The sequence below is a fragment of the Mugil cephalus genome, chromosome 5, assembly GCF_022458985.1.
Source record: "Mugil cephalus isolate CIBA_MC_2020 chromosome 5, CIBA_Mcephalus_1.1, whole genome shotgun sequence".
Taxonomy (NCBI): domain Eukaryota; kingdom Metazoa; phylum Chordata; class Actinopteri; order Mugiliformes; family Mugilidae; genus Mugil; species Mugil cephalus.
Genome location: NC_061774.1, coordinates 20823788 through 20840514, shown reverse-complemented (window position 1 = coordinate 20840514; position 16727 = coordinate 20823788). Strand labels below are relative to the sequence as shown.

At 41.4% G+C, this 16727-nt stretch overlaps 1 protein-coding gene and 1 non-coding gene across 3 annotated transcripts in view; both read left to right on the top strand.

Moving 5' to 3' along the window:
- aff2 (AF4/FMR2 family, member 2) overlaps positions 1–16727 on the top strand; it is a 172876-nt gene that overhangs the window by 133485 nt on the left and 22664 nt on the right. For both annotated transcript variants that reach the window (XM_047584663.1, XM_047584662.1), the window contains exons 11-17: positions 5252–5369; positions 6479–6584; positions 6694–6844; positions 7028–7243; positions 8289–8493; positions 12004–13077; positions 13178–13293. In XM_047584663.1, the coding sequence (XP_047440619.1) occupies positions 5252–5369; positions 6479–6584; positions 6694–6844; positions 7028–7243; positions 8289–8493; positions 12004–13077; positions 13178–13293 (1986 nt within the window). The remainder of the gene's footprint in view (positions 1–5251; positions 5370–6478; positions 6585–6693; positions 6845–7027; positions 7244–8288; positions 8494–12003; positions 13078–13177; positions 13294–16727) is intronic.
- Positions 15969–16041, top strand: trnak-uuu. The gene has a single exon. It is a non-coding gene; the product is annotated as a tRNA-Lys (tRNA).

Genomic DNA, 16727 nt, shown 5'->3' with positions numbered 1-16727 from the left:
GTAATTCAAAAAGTCATCCTTTTATCAGATGAAGAAAGAGTAACGTACTGTAGTTGAGCCACAGTCTGGCCCTTTTGGATTTGAATCAATAATACTAATGAGTCTCCTCTGCCAGGGAGAGCTGCTGCTGCTGACTCACACACAGGACTCTTGGTGCTCTTTAGTTACACATCAAAAGATTCTTTAAAGGCAACAAGGGACATAAAAAAAAGTAGACCTAGACAGAAGTCCAGGATGTGTCTGCTATCACCATCTGTCTGGCAACTCTGCCTCAGTCTTCCCGTAATCCGTGCATAAACAGGCTGTTCCCTATTAAAATAATAATAATAATAATAATGATAATATATAAAGCAATAATAATTTTTGTCGTCCAGAATCCCAAAATTGGAATTTACCCAGTGTGACAAAGACAAGCATCAATTCCTATGAAAATTAAAGAAAGTAGAAGAAAATTAAAAGAGAAAATATAAAAATTCTGTCTGGAATAATTTTTTTTTTTTTGAAATCAAAGACTATCGTCAGACTGTGTTTTGTAAAGGGATCTGTGAATGAATTATTAAAAGTTCTTCTACCTTTATTCATAAAAGCTGCAGAAGTTGCAACTATTTTCAATTTTAATTATAGGTCATGTATATCTTAATGTTAAAGGTGTCTCCTTTGGTCAGGTTTTATCATCTTTCAGCTCATTGTTTTGGTTCAGTGTCGTTCTCAGTTATTAAATGTAAAAAATAGGAATGTGTCACAAACCCAAAACGATCTAGTATTAAATAACAGATGTATAAATAAAATTAGCTGTTGCAGAATGAGGCGCATTAAGCAGATGGTGGTGACCAAAAGTAGAACTAAAAGAAGACCCACTTCTCTGTATTGATCTGTGTTTATGTTCGTTATAGTGTTCCCCAACTTTTATGGTTCCTTATTTATAGCTGCGACTAAATAATGGATAATGTAAGTAAATGAATTAAATAGATTTTTATTAATCTGCTTCCCAACTGTGGCATAAATTATCGTATCTGACTATTATAATAATATGATAATATAATATAACTCTTGCAGCATTGTCTCTGGACCTCCTGTTGTATTTCCCTGGCCTCCCTGCAGTGATGTACAGCCAGTTTTTTTTACCTGAATGCACTTGGCCTCATCAATAAATTTCCCTTCGTCGACAACAAAGGTTACCAAACAGACCTTTCAGCGGCGCTGACATTAAACAGTACCTCCACAAATGTCCAAGAGCTGTTTAGAAATTCAACAAAATTCTAATTCACGTGCTAAAAAATAATGAGCTGAATGCACCGAGGAAAACGTACTGAGCTGGGAGTCGTGTCTCTGACTCATTTCTTGTTTTATTGTGATGCTGATTTACCATCCAGGCGCCGACGATGAAAAACAAAATAAAGGCTTCCAAACGCACAATTGGCAGGGGCTCCGTGCTCTGCGGTCCGCACGCACATACGCACACGCGTAAACACGTATACAGGGGTTTAACTCAAAGCTTTACCAATATTGTTTCAACTGGGATGCTAATAGAGCAAACTGAGGTGAAGATTTAATTGAAATTGAAAGAGAGAGGGAAGGGGAGATGGAGAATAGATGAGTAATGATAGAAGAAAAACAGGACAGAGGCTGCTTTCATACAGTATCTGTCACTGTGTGCGTACGTGTGTGTGAGTGTGTTTGTGTGTGTGTGTGCGTTTGTGCGTGTGTGTTGCCTGAGGAACAGTTGATGGATTTGCTGCTTGACTGCTCACACAGATTGGTGCCTGCTGTGATGGCAGCCTTGAACCGAAATTACGTGCACACTCACACTCGCACAAAGAAAACTACACATAATTGCGATTTCTGTGTGCGCCGGGTGCATGTGTGTGTGTGTATTCTTGAGTCGGGATGAGCGGGTGTGTTGCCTCCAGGAGGCCATTTAAAGCGTGGTGGAAGGATGGATGAACACAAGGCCAGCCGAAGCAGCGGAGGGGATGAGACCATTGAACGGGTTCAAACCACTGTGTTTATGCGCTTATTAATAGCCATTTTATGATGATTCTCTGTCAGGCGCTTCGTTTTCTGTGAATTAGCTACTAGGTGGTCGACTTCTCTAATTATTATCCTTTCAGAACAGGTTAAACAAGATAAAAACACAGCTAAACAGGAAAACGAGCATTCGGTGTTATAGCGTGAAGAGAGTTCTGCTTGTTGTGTGTTCTACTATAATACTGCTACAACACCTGGAAGTTTAAAACACTAGAATCAACAGTAGTTTTGAAGAAAGACTAAGATCATAATGGTCACAACAGCATCTTTACTAAGCTGTGTTAACCTGGCTCAACACCAAACATAAATGCACTGATAATAATAACTGTCCAGGACTGTTTATCATGTTTGGTGCTGACAAAGAAGCGTCTTAGCTCATCCAAGTCAAACTTTAGAGAGCTACAATCTAAGCACCAAAGTAAGAGAACAACCAGGAGAAGAAGAAGAAAAAAAAAAAACGTGACCCAGCAGCTATTTTAAATCCCACACTGATTGAGACCTATTCAGACTTTGCATTAACATCAGTTGTGGGGAATCCAATCACAAGTGGACAACATATAGAAAGTGAAGTATAGGTGTGAACACAAGTGATGCCGTTAACGCCTTGCTCTAATCTGACCACTTTTTTTTTCCAGGAACGAGTAATCTAACATGTTACTATTACCAAACCAGTAATTAGATTAAAGCTACTTATCCAAGTTACTGTGTGTTGCTATTTTTCCCATTTTATAAGACATAAGACACCGTTTATTTATTTAAATTACCTTGTCACAGTAGTGCAGAATTAGGTATGAAATATATATAGAAAAAAACAATAAAAGACAGTATCAAATCTGAAAGAATGTACAAAATATACAAGTACGGCAGTCAGTATATACAGTGTGGGCAACATAATATAATTGTTAGGATAGTGAACGTGGACTTTGAGGTAATTAGTGCAAAAATGCAGATTACTGTGCAAAAGAATCTGTAAAAAGGACAAAACAGGTCACAAAGACAGTCTCAGTTGTAAGTTATTGTTAACTCTGGCCGGTGTTGTACAGCCTGATGACACCTGGGATGAAGGAAGCTGGAAGCTGCTCATTAGCTTCTTATTATTTCCATATTTTTGATTTCTTGCACCTCTGGGAGTGACGTCACGTATGCGACGAGTAACGGAGTAGTGATCAGTGGTTTACCTCCCCAGGAAAAAAAATAAATAAATAAAAAGTCAAGAGTTTGGAGCAAAACCAGTTAGTTGAAGAAGTTGGTCAGGTAGTATGTTGTAGAGACAATGCTGCCTTTTTTTTTTTTATCTCTAAAACCATGTATTTTATTACATTTTATACAAGTTAGCTTTATAGTAATTGGATTACTGTTTCAAGGTAACCATGGCAACACTGTTGAACACTGCCAGGATGCATTAAGGCGGCATTTGACTGATTCGATCTCAGACCACATTTGGAGTTGACACATTTGAGCAAATTCCTTTGGCAGTGTGACCACAAAATGTGTCCTGGGTCGCATTAAAAACCTCCTGCTCAGCAGGGGTGTTCTTGCCCCTCAACCCACAGGACCCAAAGGCCCCCACTATCAACATTTTGTTGCCAGACACCACAGGACACCCTCAAAAGGCCCGTGTTCACTCTCTGACGAGTCACAACTGTTTTTCATTTAACAGCATGGCATTTTTTTTGCTTTGCAGGACTTGTCAACATTCAGTCCAAGAAAGTTTAAATCACACTCACGTTGACGTGGACAGGAAGCGTAATGAATGTTTGGAATTTGACTTGAGCAGGAGAAGTGGGTTTTATGCCTGTTTTAAGCATCATAATTACTAGTTATTTTTTATGGCATGGACTTAAATTGAACACGAATCAATACTCTGTCATTTTATTCTGCTTAAAGAAATATAGTAATGGGGTTGTTGTTGAGACAAGACCTATGGCTGATCCAGGCAGCGTATGATGAGTGTTAAACAATTTTTAATTATTCCCTGCCAGAAATCCCAAAAGAAGCAGAGGGAGAAAGCAATCAGTAACAAATGAGCAAAAATAGATAAACACATGGGTCTTCAGCTTCATCTGCCAGATGGTTTATCTGAAAGTTATTTGTACTTACTGTAGATGTAAACTGAGTTTTGAACTGAGGCAGACAGATCAGATGAGAGTACAAATACAAATGTGGACAAACCTAAAGGTGCATGTAAAACTGATTTCTTAAAATGTGCGATTAATTTGCAGTAAACATGGAAATATTGCGATTAATTGCGATAAAATATTTCAAGCTATTGATAAGCCCAGAATAAACTACTTTTTTAAAAAAAAAATAATAATAAACAGTTACTAATACTCCACCAGACATATATGTACTGTAAGAATATCTTACCTAAAATTTTGTTATGGTCTAGCGCACTATTCTCTAGTCCCTAGCACCTTTTTATTCCTGGGAATTTTCCTGGAAATAGTTAATTCAACTACTAGTAACTTGTAAATTCTAGCAGTGCCAGGGGTCTTTGGCAAAGTAAAGACATTTTCACATAGCAGGTGTCTCCCTTTGTACTGTACGATTCATTTTTAGTAACCTTGGAAATGTTGCGATTAATGGCGATTAAATATTTAAAGCTTTTGACAGGCCCAAAATAAACCTTGTATTATGTTTTTTTAAACATCCAATTCTTTTTCTGTACAGTTTCAGTAATACTTTACTATAAATATATGCAGGGTGAAGGGCTTTGAAAGAGTAGTAATCCCTAGTACCTTCATTTTCTGGTAATTTTCCTAGAAATAGTTAATTCAACTACTAGTAACTCACAAAAATAGAGACAAAATAGTAAATTCTATCAGTTCTGTATGAAAAATGCTTTGTGAAAGAATACCCTGGCATTTTATCATGTTTAAAGTGATCCCTGTTTGAATTTGTGGGTAATAAAGCAGAGCATCATCGGTAAAAAGATTAACCTTGTGTTCTGAATTTGCATTGTAAAGTCATCTTTTTGCAGGACCGCACTTGCAGGCTGTTTATTCAAAATATCGAAAACTAGCGAGAAAGTGGACGACGCTGTCTAGTCCCACAAAGTGTGAAACTTTGTGGTTGAAACTTTTCAGTGCAACCCCCATTAGTAGTGACAGCGTCCATCGTTATGCTTTCTCAGCAGCCAGGTTTTTGTTTTGTTACACTGTGGCATGTGGCTCGTCTCTTTCCCGTCCTGCCTTCTAACTTTCTGTCTATCTTTCTTTTTTAGTGGTGCATCAGGGAGCAGCAGTGAATCAGAAAGCAGCTCAGAGTCTGACACAGACGAGTCAGAGAGCAGCTCCAGTGACAGCGAGTATAATCAGGCCTCCCGCACAAACACTCCAGAGGTAGGATGACAGCTGCATGTGTTTGTGTGTTAGTCGGTATTTATGTGTATTCCCAGTAACTGTGTGCACACAGGAGGGGTTGACTTCAGTGCAATACAGATGAAAGTTTCTAATTAACCTAAACAATATTTGAGAGAGAAAAATGTTAACAGATATTGTAATAAATATCAAAATTCTAAACATTATAAATGAACATTATAATATTAAGTAATATTATTATTATATACGAGTATGTGAGTCACAGGAGGTTTTGTTTATGACAGCTATCAAATGTCATTTTCTGTAAGGTGGAGGTACCATTAGATTTTATTGCGGCAATCCAGTTTAACAATTATTCAAATGTTCTGCAATAAAAGATATTGATGTCTTGGGGGTCTTCACCCCTGACAAGTGTCTCCAGTCTTGTTTACATTCTGCAAAGAGACAGATGCACTTTCATTGCCTGTTTTTTATTCTCCCTGGTTCACTGTCAGTCACCGGGAGTCTGATTCTGCGGAGTCTCTCAGTGGTGCTCTGAAAGTCCTAAAACACAGACTGCCGGAGAGAGAATTATAACATTATTTATCGCATTATTTCAATGGCTCAACACTGCCGGGTTTTATGGGGTAATGCAGGCAAACACAATAGAAGAAAGAAAGCGAGAGAGAAAAAAAAGCAGATAAAGTGAAAGGAAAGTCATGACAGCGGAGCAGTTTCAGTCCAAACACACAAGCGCAGAGCTCAGCGCACCCTATGTTACATTATACCTCAGAAACTAAATAAGTAAACTTTCACCGTGTCTCTGAAGGTTCTCTCTCTCAGTCATCTGGTTCATGGTATATCCAAGCAAAAAACTAGCTCAAACATGGACAGCTGGACCTGTGGGGTTTCTTTTTTATTTTCACAGAAAAACCCTCTTCATGATTTCTAACTCTTAGACAGAGTCTCTTTTAAAGCAGCGCTTGAAACATTCCTTTTGTTTCTCAGTACTTTAGGTCCAAATTTAAGTTCTTGTTATGACTGGGACGCCGGCCAAATAAACTGTAGATGCTGCAGATGAGTGAAGTTACTGAAATATTTATGAAGGTGCATTTTTTGTTTTATTATTATTATTGTTTCTTCTCTTCTAGCCAGAGCCGCCTTCTACTAACAAGTGGCAGCTGGACAGCTGGTTGAACAAGGTCCAAGCTCAGACCAAACCCCAGGCGGCCCCCCAGCAAGAGCATCATGGCACCGGTCTGTAAATATGGAAGGTTAAAGTCATTGTATCAGTCAGTAACTACATCATATACAGATTAGATAAGTTTTAGAAATGCTAATTCTGGTCCGACGCTCTGCTGCTTAGGCTCCATCAACCAGGGTCCAGAGATTTTCTCTGCAGGAAATGAAGCACCAGGAACAGGCGCAGCTGCCAAGACCAAACCGTGTGGATCCAGCAGCGCTCCTGTGGCAGCTGCACCGACAGCCGAGCACAAGGACACGAGGGCGGCCTTCTGGTAGGTGCTACAAGTACAGATTGACCCTTTAAATCGCATTTTAAATGAACTTGTTGAAGTGAGTGAGTGGATGACTGAGACACTAACAGATGGATGAGCAAATTGCAGGTTGCAAAAAAAAAAAAAAAAAAAATTGTGTCTGTGAGCATAAAAGAAAAAAATCTATTTTTTGGTTGTCTGCAGCCCGGCCAGAGAGAAGGCCAAGGCCAAGCTCAGCCAGAAGGCCTCAGGGGAGGGCCAGAGGTCGAAGATGAGGCTGTCGCCAGGTCTGTTGTCAGGGCCGGAAGTCACGACCCCGAGGAGGAACACCACAGGGAAGAAACAGCCCAGACGGACAGATAGGTCAAACAGTGTGGAGGATAATCAGAGCCAGACATGGAGCAGGGCAAACCAGCACAGGTAAGGACGGAAAGAAGGAAGGAAGGAAGGAAGGAAGGGCCTGGCAAGTTCTTTTCGTACTGAATAAAAGATCTGCACGTCATGCATCATCTCATTTCATACCATTTATTTAAAATATAAATGCACTGTTGACTGTTGCAGTTGCAGTCGTGTCATCATAAAGTCATGTACTAGCAACTGATGGTGATGATATGGTAGTCGTAGACATGATGCATCTTTAAACTAGTGCACCAGAGAAATAAATGGATGTTGCAACTCAAAGTGAAACATTTTCTTTTTTTCTTTTGACAAATTTTGTTGCCAGGATTTGTTTCTTCACAGTCAGTCAGTACCAACAGGCGTCTAGGGCGAGTTCATGTCACTCATCCATCGAATGCCTCGCTTTGATCGCTGCAACTCTTGAGATGTTGGAATATTTTAAGTATAAATCAAGCGGACAGCCCTAAGAAAGTATTAAGTAGTAAGGCAAAGTAGGCAAAGTAGGTTAAGCTTGTCTTGTTTTATAAAATAATGAGCTGACCTGCCTTAAACAAACCTTCAGACTTCCTCAGTTTAATGTAAAATTGTCAGTGTCACCTAAAACATGACCACAGAACCAAGCAACATGCAGCTGACTACATTTAGCACTGATAGACTTCCAGTGGGAGAAATGCTTAGGATGAGTTGAAGTCATGTCAAACCTGGAGCTCGGCTGGAAGTTTGGCTAATTAGAAAAAAAAAAGAAAAAAAATGGACTCCCTGGCTTCACTTCTTTATTTTCCTCTGCCTCAATCACTTCTTCCGCTCCTTCTTTCCATTTTAACCTTCCCACAGCCAAACAAGTTCAGCTGAATGCATGCTGTTTTCAATTATTTCATGCTGTCTTATATTTTTTCATTTGAACACACATTCACCCCCCGGAGTTAGCCAAGGCAGACGTCATCTTCCATTGTTTGTCAGTGTGCGACTGCACATCAGTCGTTTCGGGCTTCGGTGCCTGCCTTGCTCAAGGGTTGGATCTGATTCAGATTGCGATGCTTCGTTTCGCTGTGTTTCCTCCCTCTAGTCCTGCAGCCAGGGAGAAAGATCTGTTGCCTCCCCCGACCCTGGAACATCAGAACCCCACGAGGCCGCGAAGCAAACCCCCCAGTGGTAAAACAGCTCCAAGGAAGGAACCTCGCAGTGCTACCAACCCAAACAACAACACAGTCACTCCACCAGCAGCAATACAGCAACCCCCTGCACCAGCACCTGCTGTCAGTGTAAACCAGGTTAGTTTTAGTGTGTGTGTGTGTGTGTGTGTGTGTGTGTGTGTGTGTGTGTGTGTTTTGACAGCTGGATTGAATGACTCAAGCACCACTGGATACTTTTCCTGCACTTAAAGTCATAAACATCTGGAATACGCTTCAAGTCCTCCACATATATCACATACCGTCCACGTATCCTGTCATGATCATTTCATCTGAGTCTGTGGATGTCATGACAGTCATACAACTATACTATACTATACAAAAAAAAAAAGGTTTTAATGTCTCAATGTAGGCAGTGAGAAAACGGAATAAAAGAAGAAAGAAAAGGGGGAAATAGAAGCCGCCTGCAAACTAAAAAACGGAAAAGGCCGTTATAAACAAATATCGTCCTTCTTTAATTATCAGTGACATATTTCCAAATGAATGTAAGACGTACACTACTACTTTACAGTAGTCACAGTAAAGTGAAAAACACAGTAGTAGGAAGAGGGAGATTTAAACTGATTTTAATCCTCATGCCCTGATAAGGACAAAAGTGTCATTTTCCATTTTCTTTTTTTTTTTTTGATAACTTTATGGGAGATTTTATTGGTATTTGTGATTAGTATTAAAGTGGATTAAGAGATTCATGTAAGGTATTTAATATATATATAATTATATATTTTTGAAGGGGACACTGTCCCTTAATGGTAACAAGGTAACATTTTTTTGTAAATTAGGCACTATAAAAAATAATAAAAATCCATCAAAATCAATGTTGCCACTTTGCAAAAAACTTTAGGTATTTGTGATTAGTACTGAAGTGGATTAAAAGATTTACGTGCAAAAAAATGGTAACAACGTAACAATTTCAAACTCAGTTATGAGGGTTAAACTTATAAAATACCCTGTAAATTGTGTTTTTATGTACCTTTAGGGACCTTTAAGTAAGGTGGACATATGAGAGGATAATTTCTTAATAGTAATATGTTCATCTTTGAAAAGAAGACTCCATCATCTTAAAAAAGAAAAAAATGAACACTGCATTAACAATTAATTAATTAATTAGTCAGGGGAGGATGTTAAAAAGAAGAAAACTGCAGCGACTAGCAAAGAGCAGCTCACATGAAACAGCCCAAGACAAGACTGACATGTCTGACCCTGACGTCTGTCACCTTTCCATCAGCAGCCTGAGCTTCAGTCAACCCGGCATCATTCAGAGCTCTGACCTTTAATTCATTCTCACTGCAGATATAATGATTATCATCAACTCCTTTACTTTGTTCAAAGAAAGCAAAACAGAAGACAGTGTAACACTCCACCTGTGCTTTTAAAGGTATTAATGATTTACCGGATCACACCGAACATATATGTGAAGCTGCATTTCGACACCCCCTGTCAAACGCAGTCTGGGACCAGACAGCTGAAAATCCCTGTGTTTTGCTAAAAGATCTAACCTTCCTTAAATTACCTGAAAACCAAGATGAGCGCTAGCATCTGCAACCTGTGCTGTGAGTGCTGTCAATACGTTTGATCCTCTGCCAGCCTTAGCTGCGCAGACCAGCTGGCGGGACAGCTAATGTCAACAGAGAGGAGAGGTGAACTTTCCAGAAAACAGGGCTGAGCACTTTTATTGGAGAAAGTAAAAGCTTTTGCCAGCAGTTTAAATAAGCATTATACAAGGGACAGTTTTCCCTTTCGCTTTTTTCCTTTTTCAACAAAACACAGCATGTCATTTACTGAGAATGGATTCTGCAGATGGCTACATGCATTGGACGGGTTCCAAAGGTTTGAGCCTGCCAAGCGAGTGGGTTTTGCTGGAAACCGGGAACATTAGTGGCGTTTTTCTTCAACATTTCAGTCTTTGTAGACGCTTTCTCATGTGGATGTTGCACACGCAGGGCCGCCCCCCATTCCCCCTTTGTTTCAGGTGAGGATAATTGACCAGGATGCATCTAAAATTTAGCATCAGGGGAAACAAGATGCGGCCAAAGCTGCAGGTGTTGTCTGTGTAACACTAAAGGATGAAGTAAAGGAGTTGTGGGCAAACTAGGAGACGCATCATTATGGTACTATTATGTTTGTTGTTGGTGTAGCGTAGAAGTTATTGGTCAAATGCATGACGCTCACTCAGACTGGGTGAAGTAATTAAATAGTTCAGTTTAACAAAGAGTTACTTAGGGTGGTGACAAAAAGCACTGCCATGTAAAAGCAGGTAGATCAGACAAAATAGTAAAAAAAAGAACAAACTCTAGAAAATGCCACATAGGAACAATAAAGGAAAAAAAAGTTGACTTACGTTACATATACCCATCAGCCACAACATTAAAACCAGTGGCAGGTGAGTTAAATAACGTTTTTAACCTGGGATTTAAGTGGATGTTACTTAGACATGTAGCACCAACCTGGACCAGACCAGATACCCTCACCCCATAGCACCACCCCCTGATACTCCTTAATGACAGCAGCTATCCCTGCCATCCCCTCAGCTTCTCTGATGAAGGTAGAAGGTTAGATCACTGAGGGAGGAACATGGAGGAAAACCAATCACAAAATAACAAAAGAGGGGCAAAAACAGACAGGAAGGAAAGCAAGACACAAAACACCACGGAAGAACCTTTCAAAATAATAACAGGAAACACAAAGATTACAAAGAAAGTTCAAAATCGATTCTAAGAAACGGCTCAGAAGTCAATACCGCAACATTATTTTTGTTATTGTTAATAAATCAAAAGGCCAAAACCAACACTTGACGTTACTCACTTCCAAAAAAAACACAGTGCACTGTTTTTGGAACTTATTAAGATATATTTATGACATATTTCTAAGTCAAGGCTCAACTCCACAGAATGAGCAAGGAAGTTTAGTTTACAGGCTGTGGGGTTTATTTAAAAGTACAGGATGTCAGCCAAGTCTTTTGAATTGTGTAGACACGCAGGGAAAAGTTAAAGTGAGTCAATAAAATGGGAGAAAAACTATAATTGTCTCATTTTGAGTCAGATACGTTTAAACCCTCCCGGTCTCGACAGCACGGCAATCAGGGCCGACTATAATCGCTGCGCTCCTGGCGGACTTCTCGGGCCGATCTCTGACGGAGCCGCGCTCGCGCAGAAGGGTTTTAAAACGAGAGACGCGAGATGCATCTTTTAATTTGCATGTGACAAAACGGACCGCCCGCGCTCAACGTGTGCGACTTGCGGCGCAGTGAATGTCACCGACGCGCAGAACGAGACAGTCAAACATGTTTCATGTCTCCTCACAGATTAGTAGAACAAGCTGGCGACTTGTGCTGCCTAATCTGCATGTTATTATCACATCTAGTGATACACTGTATGTGCTTAGCTCCTGATTATAATGTTTGTCTACAGCAGGGGATGTTTAAACCACTGCATGTAAGGTAGATATTTTCAGTGAGATAGCTAAGGATAAAAAAAAAAAAAACAGGCTTTGTGTTGTGGTTGTGAATCACTGCTTTAGAGATGTTTGTGTCTTTTCCACACTGCTCCACATAGTTTGATGCATATCCCTCTTTATGTTCTCATATAAAAACAGGATAAGAGGAAACACAGAGGCCCCAACACCAGAATCACACCCAAGTCCCGAGAATTCATCGAAACAGATTCCTCCTCCTCCTCGTCAGAATGCCAGTCGGATGCAGAGGAAGCCATCAAAATCCCCGCTCTGCCACCTCAGGCGACGCGCTCCGCGATTAACACACAGACTCTGTCCAACACGCACATGCACACGCCTCTCCTCCCATGCCTTGGCTCTGCCGGCACCGCGGGGAGCCTGGGAACATTTGGAGGGAAGGGGCTCCGAGTCAAAGATGGTAGCAGTGTGACCACTAATGGTAGCAGCAGTAGTAATAGTAGCATCGGCGGCGGCGGTGGTAATGGCAGCGGCGGTAGTGGCTGTAACTCCCTGAGCATTAGCAGCATAAGTGGCACGTTTGGTACTTCTGTCCCTGATCCTGGAGGGTTAGGAGGGCAGAGCAAGGACCTGGACTCGATGTCGCCGCCGTCCAATTTGGGACACGAGGTGCCTCTTTCCCCCTTGAGGGAATACCAGGAGATCCAGAGTTTATGGGTGAAAATTGACCTGGGTTTGCTCAGCAGGGTGCCCGGCCAGGGTGGAGGAGAGAGATCAAGGGCGGGAGTCGCGGAGAGGGATGGGAGCGAGGGGAGAGACAGGGAGAGGCAGGGGGAGAGGATAGGTGTGGCCGAGAGGGACAGACAGAAGCAGGAGGAGCGGGAGTGGCCGGGCGCGAGAGACAGACCGAAGCCGGCGAAGGCGGAGAGACAGGAGGAGGAAAATGAGCGATTAGTGCAGGACAGAGAGAGGCAAGGTGACAGATTAACAGAGAGGGAGAGGCAGACAGATAGAGAGGACAGAGAGAGATTCGGGGAGAGGGAGAGGGAGAGGGCGAGGACGACGTCGCGGGACAGGGAGAAGGCATGCCAAGGTCTGGGGGTCCTGGACAACCCCCCTGTGCAGGAGCAGAGTAATCCCAGGCCGGCTGGGAGGACGGAGAGGGCAGAGAACGGGAGCAAACACAGAAGGCAGGCAGCTGCAAACATGGTGGTTCCAACAGAGAAGCACGCCAGCAAGAGCAAGAGGAAACACAAGGTGTGAAACAGGATTTACCTCCTGGAACTCTCCTCAGATATCAGTGTGTTTTAACCCCCGTTCATCTTTAAAGTGTGTTTCCCGTCTTCTAAATTCCCAGTCGGACCACGGAGAGTCATCCGTCAACTGCAATAAGAAGCTGCGATTGGACAAAGACTGCCTGCTCCTCCCACCCTGCATCTCCCCAATACACAACCACAAGAACAGCTCCACAGAGTAAGTGTGAGACTGCACACAGCACAGCCAGCAGCTCGGCTCTGTGATGGTGACTAAACAGGAAGAGGAGGGGACACAGTACGTAGGTCAGGTTTTTACCGTCGGCCTATGAGTACTGATGTGGGGAGGTTGTTACTGGGCTAATAACAATCCCAACATTAACCTCAGTAGAGCAGAATTAAATGCAACAATGGCTATTGCAGCGGTCACTCATTTGAACTTTCTGTGCATAGCATATAACTTAAATGAACGTGCATAAACATGCATTAACATTTCATTAAGGAGGTGGCGCTTATGACCTATACTGCAGCCAGCCACCAGGGGGAGCTCTACTTGCTTTTGCTTCACTAGAGCAGGGGTCGGCAACCTGCGGCTCCAGAGCCGCATGCGGCTCTTTCGTTCCTCTGCTGCGGCTCTCTGTGGCAAGCGGTGCGGAGCAAGTACACTGATCAAAGCCGTTCACTTTTTTACGCTAACTACCTCAGAATAGCGGCAACTAGTCACTCATCAGTGAACGAGCGAGAGTTACACATCAACTGAATGACACTGAACGCCACACCACACTCACGGTTGTAACATCAAACACTGAACTCCCACAGTGCATTGCAGCACATTTTACTAGTTGCTATCGAGTATTTAATTCAAAAGTATTTTTATTTTAGTGCGTTAGTTTTTTAAATCTAATTCTAAATTTGAATTGATGGCGATATTTTAACATTAAAATAAAATGTATTTAATTTTTTGTCGCTCAAAATATACGTCACAGCTGCCGACGTGTGACATCCCCCCGGCAGGTCCAGTCCGCTATTATTGAACTTTTCGACCCCAGGTAAGCCAACCACGGATAAATCCCTGTTAGGTTACATAAATGCAGTTCCGTTTTCTCTGTAGCAGTTATTTCATTTCATAAATACAACACAATATAGGCCTAGCATAGAGTTAAAAACGATATATGCAGTGTGATCTTCATTTTAGATATCAGAGGGGTTTTTTTGGCTCCCAGTGTTTTCTTTTCTGTCGGAAACGGATCCAAATGGCTCTTTCAGTGTTGAAAGTTGCCGACCCCCTGCTTTAGAGGAAATGTCATGGACAATGAGAATAATGGATTTAATGAAATTAAATAAAACTGGATTAAATACACACATTAAAAAAAAACAAAAACAAAAAAACATTTACAATGAAGCGCACCGCCACAGAATACAGTAACCAATGACAGGAAAGTCAGGTTAAGTCTCCATTCAAAGATGTCATTAGTTAGAGGTGTTCTCAAATCCTCAGTCAGAGCATTCAAACTAAAAGTTACCTCACACAAGTATTTGCTTTTGACCACAAAGTGCTTTAAAGATAAGAATCTTAAAAGTGAAATTGACCCAACCAGTATGGTCACCAGGGATCTAGTGTAACTGATTTGTTTTTGAGTAGAGGGTGACACTAGTCCAACATACTGGACATAAAAGTGCACATTAGCCTACGCTGTCGCCAAAGCTTTGCATTGTATTAAGATATAATTGTGTCTAATCTATGCACATTTGTGAATTTTCTCTTACATGCCAGTTTATGAAACTACAAAGTTGAGCTTTATGTTTTATGTGCTCATGTGCACAAGAAGTCGCCTTGGATCTGGCGTCATTTGCACATCAGCTGTGCAGAGTAGTTTTCCTGCTGTTTCTGACAAACAATGGAAAAAAGCGACTTGAACTAAACCCCGGACACAACGAACCGACGTCAAAGATCTTCCAGTGACCTCACCAGCTAGGAAGAGCAACGAAATCTTCACACAAAGCTAGCCTCTCCTGAATCATGCCCTTGTGAAAATGTTGTTGACAAAAAATCAGTGTGAGCCCTCTGTGTGCCTGTGGTGTTTGTCCACTTTCATCATTTAGGTTTTTCCCCTCATGCACTAGTTCTCAAAGCTGAACAGCCAATCAGAAAGATCCCTTTCAAAGACACCGTGCAGAATCGACTGATGCGTAGCATAATGCTGCAGGAAAAACTAAAACTAGGGTCACAGGTCCTTATCTACTTCCCAAATGGTTCACTGTTGGCTTTATTGGTGTGTCAGCGCCCTAATACACTGTCATGCATTGCTTGGGTGTTGTCAGTAATTAATTGGACAAGGCTCAACTTTGAACTTTCCCACCTCGTGTGACCGGCACAGGCTCTGGTAAAAGTAATCAGACAAGTTTACTGGAGACTTTTAGGAAGGCTTAAAAATTTTAAATGTAGCGATGAAGCCTCTCGACAGGCGAGTTTAATTCACACTGTGACACGCGAGTGACAATCCGTGAATTCCGGCTTTCTGTCTGAATTATTAAAAACGGACTAAGCTGGCTGTCGCTATAAATAAGCTTCAACGTGACAGCTAAAGGAAGTATTTTTCAGAGCATCTCAGTGTTATCAAAAAAAAAGCAAGAAGGGGCTGACCTGGAGTTGAACCGGTGACACTGTGTTTATCATCCAGGAGGCATTTTATGCCAGATCTGAAGTGCGATCGTCTCACTCAGACTCTGTTAGCAGCTCCTTGTGACTTGAAACCATTTTAATGAGCGGGCTCATATCATTATGAGAGCAGATCATTTTTATTAGAGTTATTTTTTTTTTTTACCCAAGGAAGGTTTTTGTTTTGCCTTTTATGATGCATTCTTTATTACAGCATCCTTGGTGATGCATTCAGGGCCTGGATAGCTCAGTCGGCAGAGCATCAGATTTTTAATCTGAGGGTCTAGGGTTCAAGTCCCTGTTCAGGCGAAAGAGCCTTCTTTAAGAAGATTTATGTATAAACCATAGATACAGACTGTTTTCCTGGTGATAAGAGGGTGTTTCCATCGACTTTGGAGCCAGAGTCTCATCACTGGAGTCATAATATTTGGTGACACAGTCACTTTTCCTCCAGACTCATGTTATGCTTAATCAATACTATGCTCTGCACTTCCTCCACATTCCTTCCTTCCTTCCAAGGAAGGTATGTGTTTTTTTGTTTGTTTGTTTGTTTTTTTAATTTTTTGTTGACAACTCTCACGGTCCCATGGGACCACTTTATGTGGTGGTTGGCATGGCAACTAGTGGTCACCATTATGTCACATCCTGTTTCTGTAGCATCAAGCAACTAAAACTAAACTAAACGTATCCAAAACATGCACCAATATCATATTATATGATATAAAGTACCTAAAATGACAGAAACCATCCTTGAAAAAAAAATTATTTGATGTCAATCATGCTCTTTTAGTTTGGCCTAAGTCTCATCCACTAACATGGAGGAGGTGGAGCTTATGACTTATACTTCAGCCGGTCACCAGGGGGAGCTCTACTTGCTTGAGTTTTTCCGCTGTCCATATTTATACTGTTTATGTTATGACCTAATGGAAAGGATTGTTCACATTATGGCTGTTATTTATCGGGGGAATAGAAGTTAGAGAAGCTTTGGGACTGTA